The 24184-nt window shown below is 42.8% G+C and overlaps 1 protein-coding gene across 1 annotated transcript in view; it reads left to right on the top strand.

Annotated features, from left to right (window-relative positions):
- The window catches only part of Cct6b (chaperonin containing TCP1 subunit 6B), a 36589-nt gene extending 23673 nt beyond the window's left edge, over positions 1 to 12916 (top strand). Inside the window, exons 11-14 of the mRNA XM_051158125.1 lie at positions 7368 to 7501; positions 8979 to 9081; positions 11295 to 11367; positions 12039 to 12916. Of these exons, the coding sequence (XP_051014082.1) occupies positions 7368 to 7501; positions 8979 to 9081; positions 11295 to 11367; positions 12039 to 12111 (383 nt within the window). The 3' untranslated portion in view covers positions 12112 to 12916. The remainder of the gene's footprint in view (positions 1 to 7367; positions 7502 to 8978; positions 9082 to 11294; positions 11368 to 12038) is intronic.
- The last annotated feature ends 11268 nt before the right edge of the window (positions 12917 to 24184 follow it).

Raw genomic sequence — 24184 nt, 5'->3', positions numbered from 1 at the left:
ATGGCGGAACACACAGAACCTAAACTGTTAGCTGGCTTTAATGGTGGTGGTGGTGGAAGTTTTTAATTAATTTATTTTTTTCAGTATAGAGATTGGATCAAGCAAGTCTTCCTTCCACCACTATAATTAAGAATCATGTTAGCATGTGTGAGTGAGGGTGTGCTCATGTCTCTTGCCTGTATGGAGGTCACAGGACAACTTTTAAGGGGCGCTTCTTTCCTTCAGTCTTACATGGGAGTTGCTTTCACCTGCTGAGTCATCCTGCTTGCCCTTACCCAGCCTTTTGCATTAAGTTTATTAACACTGATCTAAGTTGTCAACTTTACTGGCATAAAGTTGTTTATAACATTCCTTGCTTTTTCTTCTCTGTCTGTAAGGATGCATTTTCCCTATTCGTCTGTTTTTCCTTCTTCCTTCCTTCTTTCCTTCTATCCTTCCCCCATTCCTTCCTTCTTTTCCTCCTCCTCCTCCTCTTCTTTTGTTTTTTCAAGACAAGGTTTCTCTGTGTAGCCCTGGCTGTCCTGTAACTAGCTCTGTCTGTCTCGAAAAACCAAAAGCAAACAAACAAAATGCCACATAATTTTGCGTGGTTTTAATTCCTTTTAAAAGAAACCATGTAGAGCAGGGCGTGGTGGCACACGCCTTTAATCCCAGCACTCGGGAGGCAGAGGAAAGCGGATCGCTGTGAGTTCGAGGCCAGCCTGGTCTACAAAGCGAGTCCAGGATGGCCAACGCTACACCGAGAAACCCTGTCTCGAAAGAAACCATGTAGACTCGTTTTCAGATGTGTGTACAGTGTAATCACTCTGCAGAGCATGCTGAATACATGATGCACCGTCAGCAAGCCATTGCCCCCCACCAAAGACATCCATACACTGAGATTGGGTGGGATTGGGTACATTCAGCAAAGCGTGGCTCTATGCATTGCTTCAGTTGAACGGAAGTGTGGACATATTGTGGATGCTGCTGTTGAGCTGCCCTTGCTGAGACAGGAATAGTGGTCCAGAGTTGTTACGTCTTGCCTTGGCTCCAGCAAAGATTGACGAGTTCTTTTTTAATTAAAGAATTTATTACGTATATTCATTGTATGTAGTACTGTGTTACATAAGAGCATTTCATACACCTGTGTAATGCATATTGAATGTGCTTCCCTCAATACTCCCTTCCCACCTCCCCCTTCCCATTAATTCCCTTTGTTTCCCCTAGCCAGTGTCACTTATACTTTTATGTCCTATGTGAGGCAAGATGAAAGTCAGGGAAAATTATGGGGAAGTGGGAAGGAAAGGGAGCCCCTCTCTGGGGTCTGCTTAAAGCTTCTCACCTGCTGAGAGTTCCAGCACTGTTAACAGCATTCTGTGAAGGTTACCTACATAGAGATGCTCTCCCTTTAATTTAGTAGTGATTCAAATCAGAATGTTCAAATAGCAATGAACCATGCCTGAGGCCTAAGTGTAGGTGACCTTTTTTTCCATTCCCATCTGTAAACCTGCAATTTTCTAGGACTCTCCTAAGAATATCCACTTATAATCACAGACATTTCTTAGCCCCCTTGTCCAACCCTTGTGGCTCATGGTTTTATCTTTATCAGATTATAATCCCATACAAGGCACCCCTGGAGCTACCCTATAATCTCACTTATAATTGCATAAAAAGGGACGGGGCTGCCAAGATTGCTTAGTAAGTACAGACTCTGGCTGCTAAGTCTGACACCCTGAGTTCAATTTCGGGATCCTCATGGTGGAAGGAGAAAGCTGGCACCCTAACATTGTCTTCTGACCTCCAGTGAACACTGAGGCATGCATGTACCCACACACACACATAAATAAGTAAATATAATAAAGAAATAGAAGGGAAAAGTTTTGAAAGCAACCACTAAGAGCTATTATTTTAGAGCCACCAAAATAGTGTAGAACTTGTGCTGAGACACTCGAGCAGGACTCTCTCTTGAGAAGCCGTGCCTATTGGTCCCTAAGCACCTCTCTTCCTATTAACCCCAGGCTTAACTCTGTGTCAAAGCCTTCTTCATTAACATTTTTACATTTATTTATTTATCATATGTATGTTCTCTGCATGGACACATGTGTGCCATGACGTGTGTGCCTGGTAATGGGAAGGCAATTTCAGGAGTTGGTTCTCTCCTCCCACCATGTGGGTTCTGAGAACTGAACTCAGGTTATTAAGTATGGCAACAAGCACCCTGTTATAGTGTGCTTTTTCGTTCCTGTGATAAACTCCATGACCAAAAGCAACTAGGGGAGGAAAGGATTTATTCCATATTACAGGTTTTTATCCACTGAGGAAGGCCAGTGCAGGAACTCAAGACAGGAACTTGACGGAGAAACCATGGAGGAACCTTGTTGCTTACTGGCTTGCTCCCAGGCTCATGGTCAGCTGCCTTTCTTATATAGCCCAGGCTCACTTGCCTTGCCGTGGCATTGCCAACAGTGGACTGGAGCCTCCTGTGTCAATTAGCAATAAACAACCTGCCCCTTCACAGGCCACTGTGATGGAGGCAGCTCTTCACTTGAGAGTCCTTCTGCGCAGGTCTGTCAAGTTGACAATGAAGATTAGCTATCACACACTCTTACCCACTGGGCCATGTTGCTGGACCTAACCTTTCTCCTTAGTAAATCCCAACCCTGCTTTAAATGTGTTCCTTCTGAATTTTCTCTCCTGTAAGGGAAGTCAAGTATTCATCTTCACCAGAGTAGAGGTCTCTGAACGAGAGTTCTTCAGATTGCTGGCTGCCGTTCAGGGCTTCTCTTCTGCTGCACTGTCTCTGACAGTGTATACACACTCACCTGACTTTGTCTGGGAATGGCAAGTTAGAAAAAAAAAATGTGATATTTGTCTGAGTCTGAAAATTTGAATATTGGCAGTTTCAGCCATTTCCCTGCAGATGATGACCCCTCCTCCTTTATGGCTAAAACCTATCAATTGTGTGCATTAGCCACAGTTTAGCTATTCCTGTCTGATTAGTATCTTGTCTGGTCCCCTGACTTAGCTGTTGTGAACAGTGCTGCAACAAACCTTCATGGAGATGACAGCTGAGTAAGAGCACAGGCTGTTCTTTCAGAAGACCAGGGTTCAATTCCCAGCACCCACATGGTGGCTCACAACTGTCTGTGACACCAAATTGAGGGGATCAAATGTCCTCTTCTGGTCACCTTGGACAACAGGCATGCACATGGTGCACAGACACATACGCAGGCAAAACACCCATGCACATAAATTAATAAACATTAAAACAAAACAAAACCTTAATGCATACACATGTCTGTGGTATGCTGACTTAGGAGTCCTTTAGGCACAGCTGGGAGTGGAGAGGCTGGGTCGCATGGTAGGGCTGCACTTGGTTCGTTGAGGACCTCCATTACCAGTTTACAGCAGTGTATACAATTCGCTTTTGTCCATATCCTCACCAGCATTTGGATTTGTTTTCTCTTTCTTTGTTTCTTTTTCTTTTTCTTCTTCTTCTTCTTTTTTTTTTTTTTTTTTTTTTTGGTTTTTTGAAACAGGGTTTCTCTGTGTAGCCTTGGCCACCCTGGACTCACTTTGTAGACCAGGCTGGCCTCGAACTCACAGCGATCTGCCTGCCTCTGCCTCCCAAGTGCTGGGATTAAAGGCGTGCGCCACCACGCCTGGCTCTTTGTTTCTTTTCTTTCTTTTTTTCTTTTCTTTTCTTTTTTTTTTTTTTTTTTGTGGGTTTTTTTGTTTTGTTTTGTTTTTTGAAACAGGGTTTCTCTGTGTAGCCCTGGCTATCCTGGACTCACTCTGTAGACCAGGCTGGCCTTGAACTCAGAGATCCACCTGCCTCTGCCTCCTGAGTGCTGGGATGAAAGATGTATGCCATCACTGCCCAGCTTGCCTATACCTTTATCCTAAAGTGTTTATCCTCAAATACTTTCAGAGATCCATGTTTTACGTTAAGATGTTTGATCCATTTGCAGTTGATTTTTGTATGGTTGTGAGAGGGGGGTGAATCTAGTTTTATTTTTCTACGTGTTACTATTCAGTTGTCCCCATATCATTTGGTGAAGAAGCTGTCTTTTCCCCAAAGCATAGCTTTGGCTCCTTTGCCAAAAACCCAGTGGCTGTAGCTGCAGCTATGGGACTGGAGTTACAGATGGCTGTGGGCTGCCTTATGGGTGCTGGGGGTCAAAACCAGGTCCCTGGAAGAGCAGTAGTGCTCTCAAGCACTGAATTCTCTCTCCGTGCCTGAGTGGAGTATTTTATGTTTTCACATGACTCTTACGATTTCCTTTTTATTTCTATGAAGAATGGTGCTGGGATTTTGATGAGGATTGCACTGAGTCTGTAGATTACTTTTTGTAGACCAGCATTTCACACTATTAATTCTTTCAATCATGAGCGTGGGAAGTTTTTCTATCTTCTAGTGCTTTCCTCAGTGGAGTTTTAAAACTTACATTATAGAGATCTTTCAATTCCTTTATTAGGTTTATTCCAAGGTATTTCATTTTATTTTTTGGAACTGATTTAGATGATATTGCTTCCTTGATTCTCAGTGTGTTTTCCATTAGTGTATAGAAAGGGCACTTGATGTTTTGTGTCATCTCATCTGGCTGAAAGTGTATCAAATGTAAAAATTTTATGATGGAGTCTCTGTGTATGGTATCATATCACCTGCAAATAAGGATATTTTGGACTATTCTTTTTATGTTTGGTTGCTTTTTGTTTTGTTTTGTTTTTCAAGACAGAGTTTCTCTGTGTAGCCCTGCCTGTCCTGGAATTCACTCTGCAGACCAGGTTGGCCTTGAACTCACAGAGCACGAAGATCCACCTGCCTCAGCCTCCTGATTGCTGGGGACTAAAGGTGTGGTTCCCCCCTTCCCCCCTTCACTATTTATATCCTTTTTTTCTTCTCTAGTCTTATTACAAGGTCTAGCTAAACCTCCCCGGCTCTGTGTTGACTAGGAGTGGAGAGAGTGGGCACCGTTATCTTGTTCCTGACCTAAGTGGGAATGTTTTGAGTTTTCCTCTCTTTTGCATAACATTGGCTGTAAGTTTATTGTACATGGCCTTTACTGTGCTGGGTTGTATTCCATCTGTCCCTAGTCTCTTCAGTGTTTTGTCAGATTCAGTGTTTGAAAAGATGTGAGATTTTTGTCAAAGGCCTTTTCTGCATCTATTAAAATGATCCTGTGATATCTGTTCTTGAGTCTGTTTATATGCTGGATGTACATTAAACCATCCCTGCATCTCGGAATGAAGTGAACTTAATAATGATGGGTGTTCTTCTTGATGTATTCAGTTTGCAAGTATTTTATTGAGAATTTCTGGCCGGGCCTGGTGGCGCATGCCTTTAATCTCAGCACTCAGGAGGCAGAGGCAGGCGGATTGCTGTGAATTTGAGGCCAGCCTGGTCTACACTGTGAGTCCAGGACAGCCAAGGCTACACAGAGAATTCTGTTTCTATGTTCATAAAACAGCTTGGCCTGTCATATTTTTTTTGTGTGTGTGTATGTGTCTTGATCTGGTTTTGGTATCAGGGTACTGGCTTCACAGTACTGTGAGATTAGGAGCACCCCCCCTTTTCCATTGCATGGAATAGTCCAGGAAGGATTAGTGTTAGTTCTTTAAAGGCCCATAGAGTGCAGTGAATTCATCTGAGCCTGGGCTTTTGTGACTGGGTGTTTGTTTTCCGTCTACATTAGCCTCATTGCCTGCAATGGGTCCATTCAAATTGCTCCTCTCAATTCAGTTTTGGTAGATCACATGTTCTAGAAAGCCATCTGTTTCTTTTAGCTGTTCCAGTGTGGTGGGTTTTACACTTTCAAGGTTTGTCCTTAGGACTTTCTGAATTCTATTGGCATTTGTTGTAGTATCCCACCCCTTTAAAATAGGTGCCATTTTAAAAAGTGAATCTCATAGTTTTGGTATGTTATGTCTTCATTTTTATTTGACTCTAAAATTTATTTCCTTTCTGATTTCCTCAGTAACCCAGTTGTTTAGTCTCCATGAGTTAGTGGTTTTTCTTTGGTTTTTTGCTTCATTTCATTGTGGGCAGATAGTATATGAAATTGTTTTAATTTTCCTGTATTTTGTTGAAACTTGCTTCTTGTCCTACGATATGATCTACTTGAGGGAAAGTTTTAAGGGCTACAGAGAAGAACATGTATTCTGCAGCATTTGTGAGGAATGTCCTGCACATGTCTGCTGGGCCCATTTGATGTAAGGTATTGAATTAAGATGGTTCTCTGTTTATGTTCCATTCGGATGACCTGTTTATTGATGAGGGGGTGTTCTGGCCTCATTCTCTGTTCTTGTACTGAATTTATCTATGTCTTAACCTCTAGTAGTGTTGGGTGCACTCGTGCCCAGTGTGTATATATTCATGACAGTAGGTAGAGTGTTTGTTAGGTAGTATAAAGTGACTTTATTATTATTTTTTGACTAATTTTGGTTTGGAGTTTATTTTGTCAAATATGAGAATTCTGTTGTAAATCCAGCCTTTCAGTCTGTCTTCTATGTGAGGAATTGACACCATTGATGTTCAGAGTTATTACTGAGTGGTGTGCGTTGGTTCCCGTCAGATTGTTGGGTCCATGATGTTTGATGAGTCCTATCTTTCATCTGCTTACCTTCTGTTCCGGCATCACTTATTCTTTCCTGTAGTCCCATAGTGCATCTTTATGATTTCAACCCTCAGGATTCCTTTGAGTATCTTTGGTAGAGCTGGCTTAGTGACCATGAATTCCTGGTCTATCATGGGATGTTTTTCTTTTCCCTTCAATTATGAGAGACAGTTTTGTAGATAAAAGAGCCTGGATTAGCAGTTATTATCCTTCAAAGATTGAAATACTAAGGCCTCTTAAAATTTTAGACCAAACATTGTATCCAGCTATTTGCTACTATAAATTATAAATAACATTTCAATATAGTCATATAACTATAAGATATAAGTAAAATAAATGTCTACCTAAAAAAGGTTTATTTTTATTTGTATGTGTGTGCCCACATTAGTTTGTGAGCGCCATGTTAATACAGGGGCCTACAGAGCACAGAGGTGTCAGATCCCCTGGAATGGAGTTACAGGTGCTTGTGAGCTGCCTGATGGGGGAACTGGGAACTGCCTGGCCCCAGAAATCCAACTCTTATTTTCCAGAGAATAAACAATGAAGTGAACTGTTTGTGACCAGTGTTTGTACTGTGCTTAATTATTTAGTTCCAGAATGCTTTATACAGAAGCCTAACAATTGCTGAATTATGGAATTTATTTGATTTCTGAATATATTTAAAACATTTCAAAGGTTGTCAGGATAATCAAACACGCTCACCTTTGTAGCTAGTTGTTTCTCTTGCTCCCTTTCCTTGCCTGACATCTTTCCGTTGTTTCGCTCTGGTAGGCTGTGTGCTTCCAGGCGCCGGGGCGGTTGAGGTCGCAATAGCAGAAGCTCTTGTTGACTACAAGCACCATGTACAGGGAAGAGTCCGCCTTGGAATCCAAGCCTTTGCTGATGCCTTACTTATTATCCCAAAGGTACAGCTGTCTCTTGGCCAGATGACAGTCGGGTACCCCTGCAGACCCTTGATTGCAAATTGCCCATCTTGCCTAATAGATCTCAGAGTTAGAAATGTGCGTATTTGCATTTCCTGGTGTGTTAAATATTTTACAAACCCAGCAGAGAAGCTGTGAAGACTGAAGCTTACACTACTCTCAGGAGCTCCAGGAAGCAGTCAGGTTTTCCCTGTGTCCCAGGCTTCTTCAGAAAGTTCAGTACTAGCCATCCTAGAGCAGGTTGGGATTCAAGTTTTGTTTGATATTTTTTATTTATTTATTTTATTTATTTTTTTGTTTGATATTTTTAAAATCATAGATTCCTGTTTTGTTGGTGGCACCCAAGAGAATATTACTGTAGTTGTGGCAAGTGAAGGACTTCAATATGTTTAGCGTCTCAAATATTACCAGCTTAAATTTGTTGTAATTCCTAGACACGGAGCAAAGCAACGAGAGGACAGAGAGCGACCTTTCCTTCCGATGGTTGTCAGCCATGTAGAAATATAGAAAGCTGTTTCAAGTATGCTATTATCCCGAATTACACCAGTATTAACAATGCTAGCAAAGACTTAAATAATTTATATCACAATTATTCATGACGTGGTTGTATGTGAAGCAGATATCTATTTTTTTCTTTTTCTCCAAGCAGCAAAATCATTAAGTAATGATGCTGTTGGCATGAATGGTAGCCCTGGTATACAGGGCCCTTTTTCTTCTCAGCTGTTAGATTACAAATTAGGTTGGCATGGAGTACAGGCATCTCCATCAAAATTGCTACAGGGCATGGCTGTCCATCCTGAAGCTAAGGGACACAGTGATGTGGATGCCCTGGTTTTTAGCAAGTGCTGGGGAAAACAGGAGGACGTGTGGCCCAAGAGGCCAGGGAAAATAAGAATAGTTTAAATTATTTTTATAAGGAAAGGCATAAGGTGGGTGTAAGAATAGGCCCGTGCCACGAAGGCGTGGAAGCAGGAGGACCAGGAGCTCAAGACGTTTCCTGCCTCATAAGGGGAAAGGGGCTTGAGGCTAACCTGGACTACAGGAGGCCTTGCCTAAAAAATACGTGGGGTCGGGGAAGTCTGATGTCCTTAGAGCTTCGTGTGCTGTTCACAAGGGGCACTGGTCTATCCATGTGTTAGGTAGGCCGGGTGGGTGTGGTGGCACACGCCTTTAATCCCAGCACTCGGGAAGCAGAGGCAGGTGGATCGCTGTGAGTTCGAGGCCAGCCTGGTCTATAGAAGGTTACACAGAGAAACCCTGCCTCGAAAAACAAACAAACAAAAAGTATGTTAAGTAGATAAAGCAATAACTTGGTTTAGGTTAGCAATGGGGTTCTTTTAAAGGAGATGGCCATTGTATTATGGTTGTGTTTCACAAGACTAAAGAATAGTGCCCCTTTTCGTACTTGATTTTCAAATACATTTGTGAAGGTGTTCCACACATATTTTTTTTCATAAAGGTTCTTGCTCAGAATTCTGGTTATGACCTGCAGGAAACATTGATAAAAATTCAGGCTGAACGTGCTGAATCAAAAGAACTTGTGGGAATAGACCTAAATACAGGTAAGAAATTGAAAAAAAAAAATTAGCTATTTACTCATGAGGTTGTTATTCAAGGACCCAAATCTTCTAACAGAGTGGTAGGTTGGGACATTATATTACACCTATCTTGAGTTTATCTAGCTACTTCAAAAAATATTTAATGTGTGTAGGCGTTTTGCCCATGTGTGTGTCTGTGCACAGTGTACATGCAGTGCCTGTGGAGGTCAGAAGAGAGAGAGCATCAGATCCCCTGGAACCAGGCCTAAACCCTGGTCCTTTTTTTTTTAGTTTGTTTAGTTTGTTTTTGTTTTTGTTTTTGTTTTTGGAGACAAGGTTTCTCTGTGTAGCTTTGGTTGTCCTGGACTCACTTTGTAGACCAGGCTGGCCTCGAGCTCACAGCAATCTGCCTGCTTCTACCTCCCAAATGCTGGGATTAAAGGTGTGCGCCACTACACCTGGCTGAACCCCGGGTTTAAATGGTGAAATATCTCACTGCCCCTAAAACAAAAAGAATTTTTAAATGTGGGTTCTGGGGACCAAACTCAGACTCAATCCTTGTGTTTGTACAACAGTCAATGACTGAATTATCTGTATCTCCAGTCCTCCCCACCCTCCCCAGTGTTTAAAAGGATAGACTTATTGAATGCTTATTATTTGGAGCCACACTGGGAAGAATAGACTAAGATTGTGAGCTTCTCTTATAGTGAAAACAATAATCTTAACAAATAAATTATTTAGCATCTGTAAAGACGATCATGAATGCTAAGCAGGGAAGGGATGAAGATTAAAACATTTGTACATAAACTAGGAAAATGTCCACTAAGCAGTTGATGAGGAAACTGATGTGTTGGCCATGAGGGGACAGTAGTAAGTGGCCTCTCAGAAGAGGGAACAGCCAGTGGAGAAGGAAGGAGACGACAGATGGGATAGGTCAGATTATATAGTGGCATGTGGGCTAGTCTGAGGGCTTTGGCTTTAAAAATTTTTTTAAATGTGACATAGTATGTGTTTAAAAGGATCATTGTGGCCGGGCGTGGTGGCACACGCCTTTAATCCCAGCACTCAGGAGGCAGAGGCAGGTGGATTGCTGTGAGTTCGAGGCCAGCCTGGTCTACAAAGTGAGTCCAGGACAGCCAAGGCTAACACAGAAGAGACCCTGCCTCAAAAAACAAAACACACACACACACACACACACACACACACACACACACACACACACACACACACACACACACAAAAGAATCACGGTGGCCACTCTCCACTCTGCAAAGAGGAATTAGCTGAACAACTAATGGTTAGAGTTGCACTGACCATTGGAGAAGACCAGCTAGAGCTGGTTGTGGGCTGAGAGACTGTTTAATTTAACAAAGTTAGCTTTGAAGTACTTATGGCCTTTTGGAAAAACTAGTTTGATATATTGAGCTTAAGAAAAAGATATGTGTTATAGGTAAGAGAGTTACCAGAGTGTAGATAGCTCAAACCTTGAAAACTGGATGAGACCACATGGGAAAATATTTGTGCTGGATAGTTTTATGTCAAATTGATACAAGCTAAAAGTCTCTGAAAGGAGAAGCCTCAATTGAGAAGCCTTCATAAGACTGGGCTGTAGGCAAGCCTGTGGGGCATTTTCTTAACTAGTGATTGATGGGGCACGGCCCAGCCCATTGTGTGTGATGACATCCCTGTGCTGATGGTCTTGGGTTCTATAAGAAAGCAGACTGGCAAGCTGTGATGAGCAAGCCAGTAAGCGGCACTCCTCCATAGCATCTGTATCAGCTCCAGCCTCCAGGTTCCTGCCCTGTATGAGTTCCTGTCTTGACTTCCTTTGATGATGAATACCATGGCAATGTAGGAGAAAAACCTCTTCCCTCTGAAGTCGCGTTGGTCTTGGTGCTTCGTCACAGCAACAGTGACCTTATCTGAGACATGTATAGTGAGAGACCAGAAGTCTGGGACTGGATGGGTATTCAGCAGAAAGATCATTAGAGGAAAAGAAGCCAATAGTGAAAAAGAAAGGGGGTGTGGTGCCTGAAAGCCAGGAAAGAATCAGCCAGAAGGGGGCGATGAGCTGTTTGGCGCTGGTAGATAAGGCTGGCTGGCAGTCATCCACAGAGGTCATTGATGACTTTGACAAAAGTAGTTCTGTAAGAGATTAAATATTGTTAGAATTTACCAATCAGCATTGACAGGCATGTCAAGATCGCTGCATTAAATGGTTTGTTCTTGCTTTGCAGGGGAGCCGATGGTAGCAGCAGAAGCAGGGGTTTGGGATAATTATTGTGTGAAAAAGCATCTTCTTCACTCTTGGTAAATGAGCAATGAAGAGAAACCTTTAGGGATATAACTGATGACTTTGAATATTTCCTGGGTTTTTTTTTTGTTGTTGTTGTTTTTTTTTGTTTTTTTTTTGTTTTTCGAGACAGGGTTTCTCTATATAGCCTTGGATGTCCTGGACTCACTTTGTAGACCAGGCTGGCCTCGAACTCACAGCGATCCACCTGCCTCTGCCTCCCGAGTGCTGGGATTAAAGGCGTGCACCACCACGCCCGGCTTCCTGTTATTTTTGTTTTGAAACATTGTGAAGTGTATGACACTATGGTTCCCAGCTATTGAGTCGAGCTTCTGTCCCCTTCGCACTGTGTTTGCAGCAGTGTAAGTCACAAGCAAAGCTAACCTTACCCTCACTGCTTGAGTTGGAAGGGGAGGGAACTACAACAGCACCGGCAGTGTAGCAGGGAGGAGCAACGACCTGTGTAAATTAAGCACAGCTTTGCTGGGGAGTAAATTAGACTTCCACTGAGTTAGCAAAGCAGTGGAAATTGCAGTGTGAGGAGGGGTGCTTTCTTCATAATATCTCTGTTTCATAAACTCTCGCTCCAACATACCAAAGAGGAAAGTACCCCATACCACTGAAGATTGCTGGGGAGACGTGGGCATGCGCTAGGAGCCTCAACTCACTCCTGTCGTTTCATCTTTAGCACAGTGATTGCCACCAACATCCTCCTGGTTGATGAAATTATGCGAGCTGGGATGTCTTCTCTCAGAGAGTGATTGAATTCAAAATCAATTCATCTGGAAGACAAGAATTCATATGTGTCGTATTCAACACTGTCATGTGGCCTTAACTGTTACAAAATAAAAGTGCTGTGTATCTTTTGGTCTCCACTGTTTCAAAAACACTTAATCAAAGTATAAGGAACACACAAATTTTCCCAGCAAAGGGATAATAATGGTAATGTTTTCTGAGTCTTAACTCCCTACCCTGTAATATATGCTATTTCAGTTTTCATAAAATAAAATGTGTCATGATGCCTATACCTTCTGGGCACAGGTTTTAGAGTATCCAAGTCAATTTCCAGTTTATAAGAGATCATAGATACAGTCAGATAAATGTTCTCTCTTCTTTCAGAAGTCCTTCAGTAACTTCTTGCTGCCCACTCTTTTACAAATGTGGCATCACTTGTAATATGCATTTGGATTGTTTTTATGTACAGTCCCTGGTCCAACTTATTTACTATATAGTTTATTATAGTTTGCTTAGCCCTTAAAAATGTGGGCAGAGTCTAGCTATGTAGCTGGGGCTGGGATTTAGAATCCTCCTGCCTCAGCTTCTGAGTGCTGGTGTTATAACCCTGCTCTTTTCAGTGACCTGCGCTCTGCCCTGGCTCTGACAGCCCTGACTAGGCAAGGCAGCCCCTGGAGAGGTAGGGCTCATTGGCTTTGGCTCTGTGAGGTGGTTGCTTTTGGTTCAAATATAACTGTTCTATAGAGAGAGTCTTGATAAGCATTAGTCCAAAACTCCGTTTATCGGTTGTACTCATCACCGGTCGGTCCTTTGTTTATGGTCTTTGCAGGGATCCAATTGTTTATAGCTTTAGGAGAAGGTTCCTTTGACCATCTCATGCCTTGGTTGAAAAATCTACAATTTTATAGCCTGTTTTAAGTCAGTAACCAATGCTTCTAAACATTCTTGCATGACAGTTCATTTACTGTATTTAGTTTACTATTTGCATTTTAAGTTTCCGTTATCAGCAACGATCTTGTTCTTAAAATTCTGCTTCATCAAGCTGGGCGTGGTGGCACACGCCTTTAATCCCAGCACTTGGGAGGCAGAGGTAGGCGGATCATTGTGAGTTCAAGGCCAGCTTGGACTACAAAGCAAGTGCCAGGACAGCCAGGGCTGTTACACAAAGAAACCCTGTTTCAAAAACAGAGAGAGAGAGAGAGAGAGAGAGAGAGAGAGAGAGAGAGAGAGAGAGAGAGAGAGAGAGAGAGAGAGAGAAATAGTAAATATAAGATAGGATAGAGACTAAACTCTTAACACTTCATTTCCCAGAAGACATGTACAAAGAACTTCACCATGTGATGACTTAAGTCATGTAAATTTAGAGATAACCAAAAAGTCCATTTATAAGATGAATATGTTTGGTGCAAAAATGTACTATAGTACTTCAAAATTACTAAGTTGCTAAATATCAAAATCATCTAGTAGGAAATAAAAGCAATACAAATATATCTACAAAATAACTTATTTATAGTTTCATTTTTTGTTTGTTTTTGGTTTTTCAAGAGAGAGTTTCTCTGTGTATCCTTGGCTGACCTGGACTCGCTTTGTAGACCAGGCTGGCCTCAAACTCACAGCAATACACCTGCTTCTGCCTCCTAAGTGCTGGGATTAAAGGAGTGTGCCACTACCCTTGGCCCTATTTATAGATTTAAAAACTTAGGAAGAATACTTTATGTCATCCAAGTATGTGCATACATATTAAACACTTAAAAAGAGAGCATATGGGGGCTGGAGAGATGGCTTAGTGGTTAAGATCACTGATTGCTCTTCCAAAGGACCCTGGTTCAGTTCCCAGCACCCACATGCCAACTCACAGCTGTCTGTAACTCCAAGATCTGATACCCTCACATAGACATACATGCAGGCAAAACTGTAATGTACATAAAATAAAAAAATAAAGAGAGCATATGGAATTCAAAGACCACACCTTATGGTAGAAGATGAGGTAGGAAAGCACATGATAGGGAGAGAAACAGGTGGCTCTTCACCATCCCCTTAAAGCATGGTGTATACATGTATGTGTGCAAGGACACACATGTTTGCCCATGCATGTGGGAACCACAGGACAACCTCAAATGTCACCTTTAGAAACACTGCCCACCTTCCTTTGAGACGGGCTCTCTTTGGCCTGGAACCAGCAAGCCCTAGGGATCATCCTTTCCTGTCTCTGTCTCACTGGTGCTGGGGCAGCCAGCACAGGCCACACCAGGCATTTTTCTGTGGGAACTGAACTCAGACCTTCATGTTTGCGAGGGGAATGCTTTCCTGAGTGTGCTACTTCACCCTCATCTAGATGTCTGTAATTTTTAAAATATTTTATTTAATTTTAATTTATGTGCATTGGTGTGAGGGTGTCAGATCTTAGAGAGTTACAGTTGTGAGCTGCCATGTGGGTGCTGGGAATTGAACCTGGGTCCTTTGGAAGAGCAGGCAGTGCTCTTAACCACCGAGCCATCTCTCCAACCCTGTCTGGAGTGATGTATTTATATATATATATGTGTGTGTGTGTGTGTGTGTGTATAATGTGATCTATATAAAATAAATACATAATATAATAAATATATAATAAAATCTCTGCCTTAAGAAATTTCTCTCTACTTAAAGATATTACCTATATTTTATAATTAAAATTTTTACCTTTGTTTTTGTATATGACATAGTACGGCTCTAAATATTTGACATGCTGCCGACTAACTGTTCTCATGCCCACTTATGTGATAACACCTTTATTGTATCCTGAGGTTTCTTGTATTCCATTGGATTGGTCACATTTTCTTTTAAAAATTATTGTGTATATGTAATACACACACACACACACACACACACACACACACACACACACACACACACACCATGCGGAAGTAAGGGGACAGCTTGTGGGAGTCAGTTCTCTCACTAAATGGGTTCTGAGGATCGGCCATCTATCCTTACCCACTGATCAGTTTTCATGACGTGAGAGAGCATTGAGTCCTAACCATTAGACTGCTGGGGAAGCTAAGGTATTGTTTGAGTTTGTTTTGGTTTAAGTCTCTTGTTCCATGATTCTTTCAGATTGGCATAATGTCGTTACCACATTCAGTTTAATTTTTAAAATGTAATAAACATTCTTAGAACCTAATAGTGTGATGAAGTACTCCTACTTTCACCTTTTCTTTATTTTCTCTAACATTGTTTTGGCTGCTTATGGATCTGACTTTTTTCCCTCTCTTACATATGAGTTTTACCTTGTGCTCACTGAGGGACTTAATTTATTAGGATTACAATGATTTTGTAAATTATTTCATGTAGAATGGGCAGTCGTAAATATTTGTATAACCTCATTTATGTCTTCCTCAGGCTCCAAGTTTTTAATCAGTCAAAGTTTTGCATTTAACTTTTAAATGATTCTTATAAAGTGCATTACATTTTGGTTAGATTTGTTCCTGTGTATTTTGTCTTGAAACTTTTATAAGACCTTTTATGAAAGTTATATTTTTAAATTGTTTTCTGCTGTACTGTAATTCCTCTATAGATTTTTTTCCTTAAGGGGGCGTAAAGGGATAGAGAGGTAGGTGGGTTTTTGTTTTTGTTTTAAATATTGGATTCTGTATTTCACAACTGTACTGGATTCTCCCGTTAGTACAGTCTTGTGGATGTAGATTATCTTAACAGATCTCTGTTGAGCTCATGTTACCATGAATAACAGCTGTCTAGTTTTGACCCCCATTGTAATCCTTATATCAGTATCAACTGTTTCTGTGTCTTACTGAGCTGCTTAACTCCTTTGGTATATTATTGTATAGAATTTGACAGCACTCATCTTTAGCTTGTTCTTGCCTTCAGAGAATGCTTCTGGTTCCTTCTTTCCTGTGCTAGCTACTTTTATGTCAACCTGACACAGGCTAGAGTCACTGGAGAGGAAGGAACCTTAATTGAGAAGATGCCTCCATAGCATCAGGCTGTAGGCCAGCCTGTAGGGCGTTTTCTTAATTAGTGATTGATGTGGGAGGGCCCAGCCCATGGTGGGTTGTGCCACCTCTGGGCTGGTAGTTCTGGATTCTCTAAAAATGCTGGCTGAACAAGGCATAGGAAGCAAGCCAGTAAGCGGCACTCCTGCATAGCCTCTGCATCAGCTCCTACCATCAGGATCCTGCCCTGTTTGAGCTCCTCTCCTGGCTTCCTTCCATGATGAACAGTGGTATGGGAGTTTAAGCCAAACAAACTCGAGTTGCTCTGGTCATGGTGTTCCATCGCAGCAGTAGTGAGCCTGACTAAGGCATCTTCCTTCCCTCCATCTATATTTGCTGTGAAATATTGGCAGGTAGCTACATGAGATTAAATCTGTTCCTTTCTGCTTTGCTAAGAGTTCAATTTTTGGTTTACAAAGTGAGTCCAGGACAGCCAAGGCTACACATAGAAACCCTGTCTGGGGGCGGGGGGGGGGGCCGAAGTTGAATTTTTGTTGTTTCTCAAGTTTAAGTGATTTTCTCCATACACTGAAATGTTTTTCTTTAACATGATAATATGGTCAGCTATTTTAATAACTTTTTTTTAGACAGGTCTTACCATATAACCCTAGCTGGTATGAAACTAGCTATGTAGACCAGGCTATGTAGACCTTGAACTCACAGAGATCTGCCTGCCTCTTCCTCCCAAGTGCTGAGATTAAAGGCACATGCCAGCACATTTGGTCTATTTTAATTTATTTTGTAACTATGTTTTCATTCCTGAGATAAACACTAATTGTTATGATATGCCATCTTCATCAGTTCTGACGAACACACTTTTCATACTTTAATTTCTGTAATTAGAATATGCTTTACTGACAATGGCATCTTCTAGTTTCTCATGTTTAAACGTGGTCACTTGTAATCCTTGTAATCCCTGATAGACCATTTGAGGAAGGAAAATGAATCTTGCTTTCCTGAAGCCAAGTCATTTTCTGGCAAGTCAAAGAAGTCTTTAGCATCAAAACTTGCAGAATGCATGCAGAGCTTCATGGGGAACACATCTGAGGTACAGTGGGACTCCTAGGAAACCTTGTGTTGCCACCGATTGATTCCAGGAGTGACAGTAACTGTGTTGGAGAGTGACTTAGAAGCGTTAGACTCTACGTATGGAGTTTGGAGAGTGTCTTATTTATCTTGCCTATGCTTTATTATGAATGCTTTGACATTGATCTATGGTGAGAATCTGTATAAACAAGTCTAAAAAGCTCCTCTGGTAAGTATAAATAAAATGCGCGAGTGTCAAGAAAGCATGGTTGTCACGGTTGAAGTGACAATATATTTTTCTCTTAGTATATAAAGAGATGGCATATCTCATAGGCAGTGATGTTTGAGATGTGATGAAATATTACATTTTATGCATTTCTGGGCACAATGCTAATATTTATTTAGAAAGGTTTTTGGGGGTGAGTTTTTATTGAGTTCACAACTCAAACAGCAGCAGATAAGCAGCAAGTCAGCAAACTTCCACTTTCCACAAGCAAACACATTTGCTCAGGGCATCACTGGCCTAAATGTGGCTTGTTTCTCTCTCTCTCTCTCTCTCTCTCTCTCTCTCTCTCTCTCTCTCTCTCTCTCGCTCTCGCTCTCTCTCTCTCCCCTTCTTCTTCTTCTTCTTCTTCTTCTTCTTCTTCTTCTTCTTCTTCTTCTTCTTCTTCTTCTTCTTCTTCTTCTTCTTTTCTTCTTCTTCTTCTTTCTCTTCTTTTCTCTCTTTCTCTCTGTGTCTCTCTCTCTCTCTCATACAGGTTTCCTCTGTAGCCTTGGCTGTCCTGGATTCCCTTTGTAGATCTGGCTGGCCTCAAACTCACAGAGATCTGTCTGCCTTTGCCTCCTGAGTGCTGGGATTACAGGGGTGCACCAATGTGCCCGGTGGCAGCTTCTTCTTCCTAAGTCTGGTGTTGGTGGCTTACAGCACAAGCTATGTGGGGAGCTTTTTTTGTCTTCCCTGTGACACAGTTTGAGTCATAATGATGAAGGGTTATCTATTTCTTGAAAGCTTAGACTGTTCTAGTAGTTTCTTAAATGGAGGATAGAATTTTGACTCAATTTTCTTTATTGCTTGAGGTCTTAGATTTTCTATCATTATGAGACTGTTTTGGTAATTTATATTTTTATAGAAATCTATTATAAAATGATTTTTAAAGTTTATTTTATTTTATATTGTTCTAGATATGCTATGTCTTTTGATGTGGGGGATGAGAAAGGAATCATTTTATTTTTAGTTTTCATATGCTAACAATTGAACCTAGGGCCTTGCCTGTGCTCAGTGACTGTTCTGCTACTGAGGTACATTCCTTGCTCTAGACAATATCTCTCTCAAGCAGTGGTTTCGGTTAATTTTCCCGTTATTACTGACGTGGTGAATTTATTTCTAACACACAGTTTTTGTGTGTTTAACTTACGTTTATAAACTCCCCTTTCATCCTCTTAAATAAAAAAAAAATGATACTTATGTTGTGGGGACATACGGGTCACAGTGAGCATGTGGAGGTCAGAGGGGAACTTTGTGAAGTTGGTTCTGTACTGCCACTTTTACACGACAAGTTCCCTTATCTGCTGGGCCATCTTTCTGCCCTACCCCACATCTTACACTGTCTTTTGTTGTATCTATTTTGTCTCTTGCTCCTCTTTCTCCTCTGCTGGTTTGAAAATGATACACCCAGACCACGAACCCCTGTCAAGCTCATTTTTATCTCATCTCTAATTCATTTTTATCTCTTCTTTATTAAATATCCAGTGCCAGCCAAGCAGACCAGCCATGTCTCCTTGGCTCTCATCTCTATTTTCTGTTTAATTCTCTATTCTTATTTCATTTTCCTTTTGATAGACTTTCCCAAAGAACATAAAGGAGACCACTTTTTGAGAGAGGTCTCCTTGCCTCAGCCTCTAGAGAGGCTGGCTATGTACCTAATTGAATGTATTTTTCCTCTTTTTATTTGTAATTCTCCCTTTAGCTTCCTCTTCCCTTGCCCCCACTCCATCCATGTAAAGCACAAACAACACATGAGATCTGTGGGGCACTATGAAAAGGTGAAATTCATGAACCATGGCCATAGAAGTATGATTTTACACTAGAAGAATAGAAAAATTTCAATAAGGTCACAGTAGAAAATTGACCAAATTTAGGGATAGAGATGTTCATCCGGGTATAGGAGGCATTTGGAACACCCAACTAGGAAAGAGCCCCTATGTTAAATTATAGTTAAAAACACAGATCAAAGAAACCATATTGAAAGCAGCAACAGAGAAAAAATATCACACATAAAGACTGACCATCAGAATAACAGCAGAATTCTCAACAAAAACCCTAAAAGTCAGGAGGGCTTGGAATGATGTCTTTGAATATTTTAAAGACTCCCTGCCCCCAGCTCTTTGCTGCCTGAAGCAAGTAGGAGAGCTGGCCTCAAGGTCCTGAGAACAGGAGAGCCATCCCTGCTGCCCCTCACCAGCTGCAGCACTCAGGAGAGTGGGCCCCTTGCCTGGGCAGCCAGTAGAGCTAACCCTGGTGATGTGGGTTAGCTTGGCAGGCTGACCAACTCAGCTTCCACCCAGGCCCAGATCCCAGGGCTTTGAGTTGGCCCACCCCAACATCTACCCCTATCTACGAAGTGCTGGAGTGCTGGTAGGGGTTGGTCCTGCAGAACCAAAGCTGCAGGATCTCCATGACAGGACAGCAGCAGGAGTCCTTGAGGATCCAGTATTGGTGGTGCAGCAGAAGCCAGAGGCCTCAGACCAGCCCAATAAATCATTGCAATGAACATTTGCAAGCCAATATGGGTGGACAAAGGGGTACACTGTGGGACACACTGTGGTACACTACAGCTTTCATGATTTTTTACAAAACTTTTGAGGGGAGGTTGCAAGGCCAGAGGATGGATATAAAGGGACAGGGTGATGAGTAAGATTGACAAGCATGAGGTGAAATGCACAAAGACTCAGTAAAAAGTAAAAACAAGCCAGGTGTGGTGGGCATGCCTTTAATCCCAGCACTCGGGAGGCAGAGGCAGGCGGATCGCTGTGAGTTCGAGGCCAGCCTGGTCTACAAAGTGAGTCCAGGATGGCCAAGGCTACACAGAGAAACCCTGTCTCGAAAAACCAAAAAAAAAAAAAAAAAGTAAAAACAAAATAAAAAACATCTGAAAGACAACTGTCATCCAGACTATTATACCTTGTAAAAGTATCATAATTATAAAAGAAAAACTTTGAACAAAAACAGAGCACAAGAATTCATGAGCAGCTAGGCCTGATCTACAGAAAATACTTGAATAATCCAGTTGAGGCAACAGGAGAGAATAGACCACCCGACAAAGGCAGTTAAGCAAATGAATAGTGAAAAACAAAATGGGAAGGTGGGTCAGCAGTAAGAGCACTTGTTCTTACAGAGGACCCAGTTCCAATTCCCGGGACCCTCACGGCGCCTCTCGGTCATCTGCACCTCCAGCTTCAGAGCATCTGCTGCCTCCTCCTGGCCTCCCTGGACACAGATAGTTTGCTGTCCTTGCAGAGGACCTTAATCCAGTTCCCAGCACCAGTATTGGGTAATCGCAAATAATCTGTAACTCTTAACTCCAAAGGTCTGAAGCCATCTTCTGGCTCCTCCCAGCACTGTAGTCATGTGCACAAATCCACATACATGTGTGCGTGTGCACGCACGCGCACACACACACATTTTTAAAAAGTCTTAAACAACAAAACACAGAACCAAGAATTAATATACAGCTTTTGATACCTGACCACAAATGGCCCTAATTCTCTAATCAAAAGACATGTACTAAAAGGTTGGTTTTAAAAAAGAGAATTCAGGGGCAGGAGAGATGGCTCAGAGGTTAAGAGCACTGGCTGTTCTTCCAAAGGTCCTGAGTTCAATTCCCGGCAACCACATGGTGGCTCACAACCATCTATACATGAGATCTGGTGCCCTCTTCTGACATTCAGGCTGAATACTGAATAAATAATAAATATTTGGAAAAAAAAAAAAAAAAAAGAGGATTCAGAGCTGACAAGATGGCTCTGTGAGTAAAGATGCTTGCTCACACGCTTGATGGTCTGAGCTGGTTCCCTGGGACACACGTGGTGGATGGAGAGGAACAAGTCCCTTAATTTGCCCTGTGACCTCTATATGCTCAACATGGCACACACAAAAATAGAAATTTAAATATGAAGAAAGGTGAAGAGATGGTGTCTTAGTTAGGGTCTCATTGCTGTGAAGAGACCGTCACCATGACTCTTCTAAAGGAAAATCTTTACTTGGGGCTGGCTTACAGTTTCAGGGGTTTAGTCCTTCATCATCACGGTATGAAGCATGGTGGCACACAGGCAGACATGGTGCTGGAGCAGTAGCCTGCCCCGACAGTGACATACTTTCTCCAACCATGCCACACCTCCTAATAGTCCCCTCCCTATGGGCCAGACATTTAAACACATGAGTCTAGGGGAGGGGTGAGGGCATTCCTATGCAAACCACCACAGATCACTTAGTATTGAAGAGCCCTGACTGCTCTTCCAGAGGACTGGAGTTCACCAGCGCCCACATGGTAGTTCACAACTCCAGTTTCAGGAGATCCAGTGCCCTCTTTTGGCCCCGTGGGGCACCAGGTCTACATGTAGTACAAAGGCATACATGCCAACTGTCTTAGTTACTTTTCTATTGCTATGATGAGACACAACAATCAGACAGGCAGGCAGGCAGGCAGCAGACAGGCATGCAGGCAGGCAGCAGGCAGGCAGCGGGCAGGCAGGCAGGCAGGCAAGCAGCCAGACAGGCAGCAGACAGGCAGGCAGGCAGGCAGGGGCAGGCAGGCAGGCAGGCAGCAGGCAGGCAGGCATGCAGTGGGCAGGCAGGCAGGCAGCGGGCTGGCAGGCAGGCAGCAGACAGGCAGGCATGCATGCAGCAGGCAGGCAGGCAGGCAGCGGGCTGGCAGGCAGGCAAGCAGGCAGCAGACAGGCAGGCAGGCAGCAGGCAGGCAGGCAGGCAGCAGACAGGCATGCAGGCAGGCATCGGGCTGGCAGGCAGGCAAGCAGGCAGCCTGCAGGCAGGTGCGGTGGGCAGGCAGGCAGGCGTGGTCCTGGAGCAGTAGCCGAGAACGTACATCCTGATTTGCAAATTGGAGACAGAGACAGTGGGCCTGGCATGGGCTTTTAAAATCTCAAAGCCCACCCCTGATGACACATCTCCGACAAAGCCTCACACTTCCTAATCCTTCCCCAAACAGCTCCACCAACTATGAACAAGCATTCAAATGTATGAGCCTATGAGAGTCATTCTCATTCAAATCACACAGGCAAAATGCCCGTATACAACAAAAATAAAAAAGGTGTTTTTTGTTTGTTTGTTTTTATTTTCAGAGACAGGGTTTCTCTGTGTAGCCTTGGTTGGTCTGGACTCGCTCTGTAGACCAGGCTGGCCTCGAACTCACAGAGATCCTCCCACCGCTGCCTCCCAGGTGCTGAGATTAAAGGTGTGTGCCACCACGCCTGGCATAAAAGAGGTTTTAAATGTGAAACAAACCAGGATTCATCCATTTGCTGCTTCCAAGTTACATACTTCACTCTCAAAATCAGATAGATGAAACTTGACGGTGAAAGGGTGGAAAAGGTCATTTCTGCAAAGTTTTAAAAACCCATTGGTTCTTTGTGAATCGCACATCATGCACACACCAATCCTACTCATTTTCCCATCCCTTCATATCTGCCCTTGCAACCTCTCTGTCAAAAGAAAACAAAAATAAAAATAAAGGAAAAAAAAAAACCCCAAAATCATCTCATGGAAGCTGTCGTGTGTCATACAGTATATCTTCTTGTCTACACCTCTTTTTTTTTTTTTTTTAACAGATTTATTATGCATGCAGTGTTCTAGCTGCACACCAGAAGAGGGCGCCATATTTCATTGTGGATGGTTGTGAGCCATCATGTGGTTCCTGGGAATTGAACCTCGGGACCTTTAGAAGAGAGCCAATGCTCTTAACCTCTGAGCTATCTCTCCAGGCCCTGCCCTCACACTTTTACTTACAAATGTTTATTGCAACAAGTTATTGGTCTGGTTTCAGGCTTCTGGGTTCTGCTACAGTATCAGTGCTGGATAGTCACTGGGTCTCCTCCTAGGGATGCTGTTGTTGCCCTGTGTCATAGAGATCCTGCGGCTTTGGATGTGCAGGACCAGGCCCTTCATGAACCCCAGCAGTTCAGAGACGGGGTAGATGTTGGGGTAGGTCAACTCAAAGCCCTGCATCTGGGCCTGGGTGAGAGTTGAGTTGGTCAGTCTGCCAGCTCTTCAATACCCACACCACCAGGGCCAGCTCCGCAACACTGCCCTGGCTAGCTCACCCAATGACACAGCCAGTGAGGGGCTGGACCAGTTCTCCCACTCTTCTGCCCTTGGGGCCAGCTTACCCATGACTCTGCCATCAGTGCCAACTCAAAAGGACATGATAACCCTAATCACTCACCAAGCATGGGTGCATCCAGTTTTGTAAAATAAACATGGCTAAAAGTACGGACATAGGTCAACCCAGTACAACCCATAAATGCTGTCACCCATTGTCACCAAATAGGCAGATCATCTTGGCAGTGAACAGTGAGACACTGAGCAAATGGCAGATCAAATGGACCTTGCGAGCAGTTACATAAAATACCACCCTAAAAGTCCAAAACACATTCTCAGCAGCCCATTGGAGTTGCTTTAAAATAGATCCCACAATGAGATACAAAGCGAGCCTTTGCTTTTGTTTGTTTGTTTTTTGAGACAAGGTTTCTCTGTGTAACAGCTCTGGCTGTCCTGGAACTAGCTCTGTAGTCCAGGCTGGCCTCGAACTCATAGAGATCCGCCTGCCTCTGCCTCCCAAGTGCTGGGATTAAAGATGTGCGCCACCACCACCCGGTTTACAAAGTGAGTCTTAACAAATACAGGAAAATTGAAATAATTCCTTGGTAGTCCATCTGACCATAACAGAATAAAACAAAAATCCACTGCAAGAGGAGTGTGGAACATGTACAAACTCACGGGTACTGAGCAACACCCCCACTGAATAACATACCAATGGAGAAATCAAGAAGGAAACAAAACAGTGTCCTA

This window comes from Acomys russatus, chromosome 16, assembly GCF_903995435.1.
Source record: "Acomys russatus chromosome 16, mAcoRus1.1, whole genome shotgun sequence".
Classification (NCBI taxonomy): Eukaryota; Metazoa; Chordata; class Mammalia; order Rodentia; family Muridae; genus Acomys; species Acomys russatus.
Note: the sequence above shows the minus strand (reverse complement) of the source record. Positions and strands in the feature narration are given on the sequence as shown.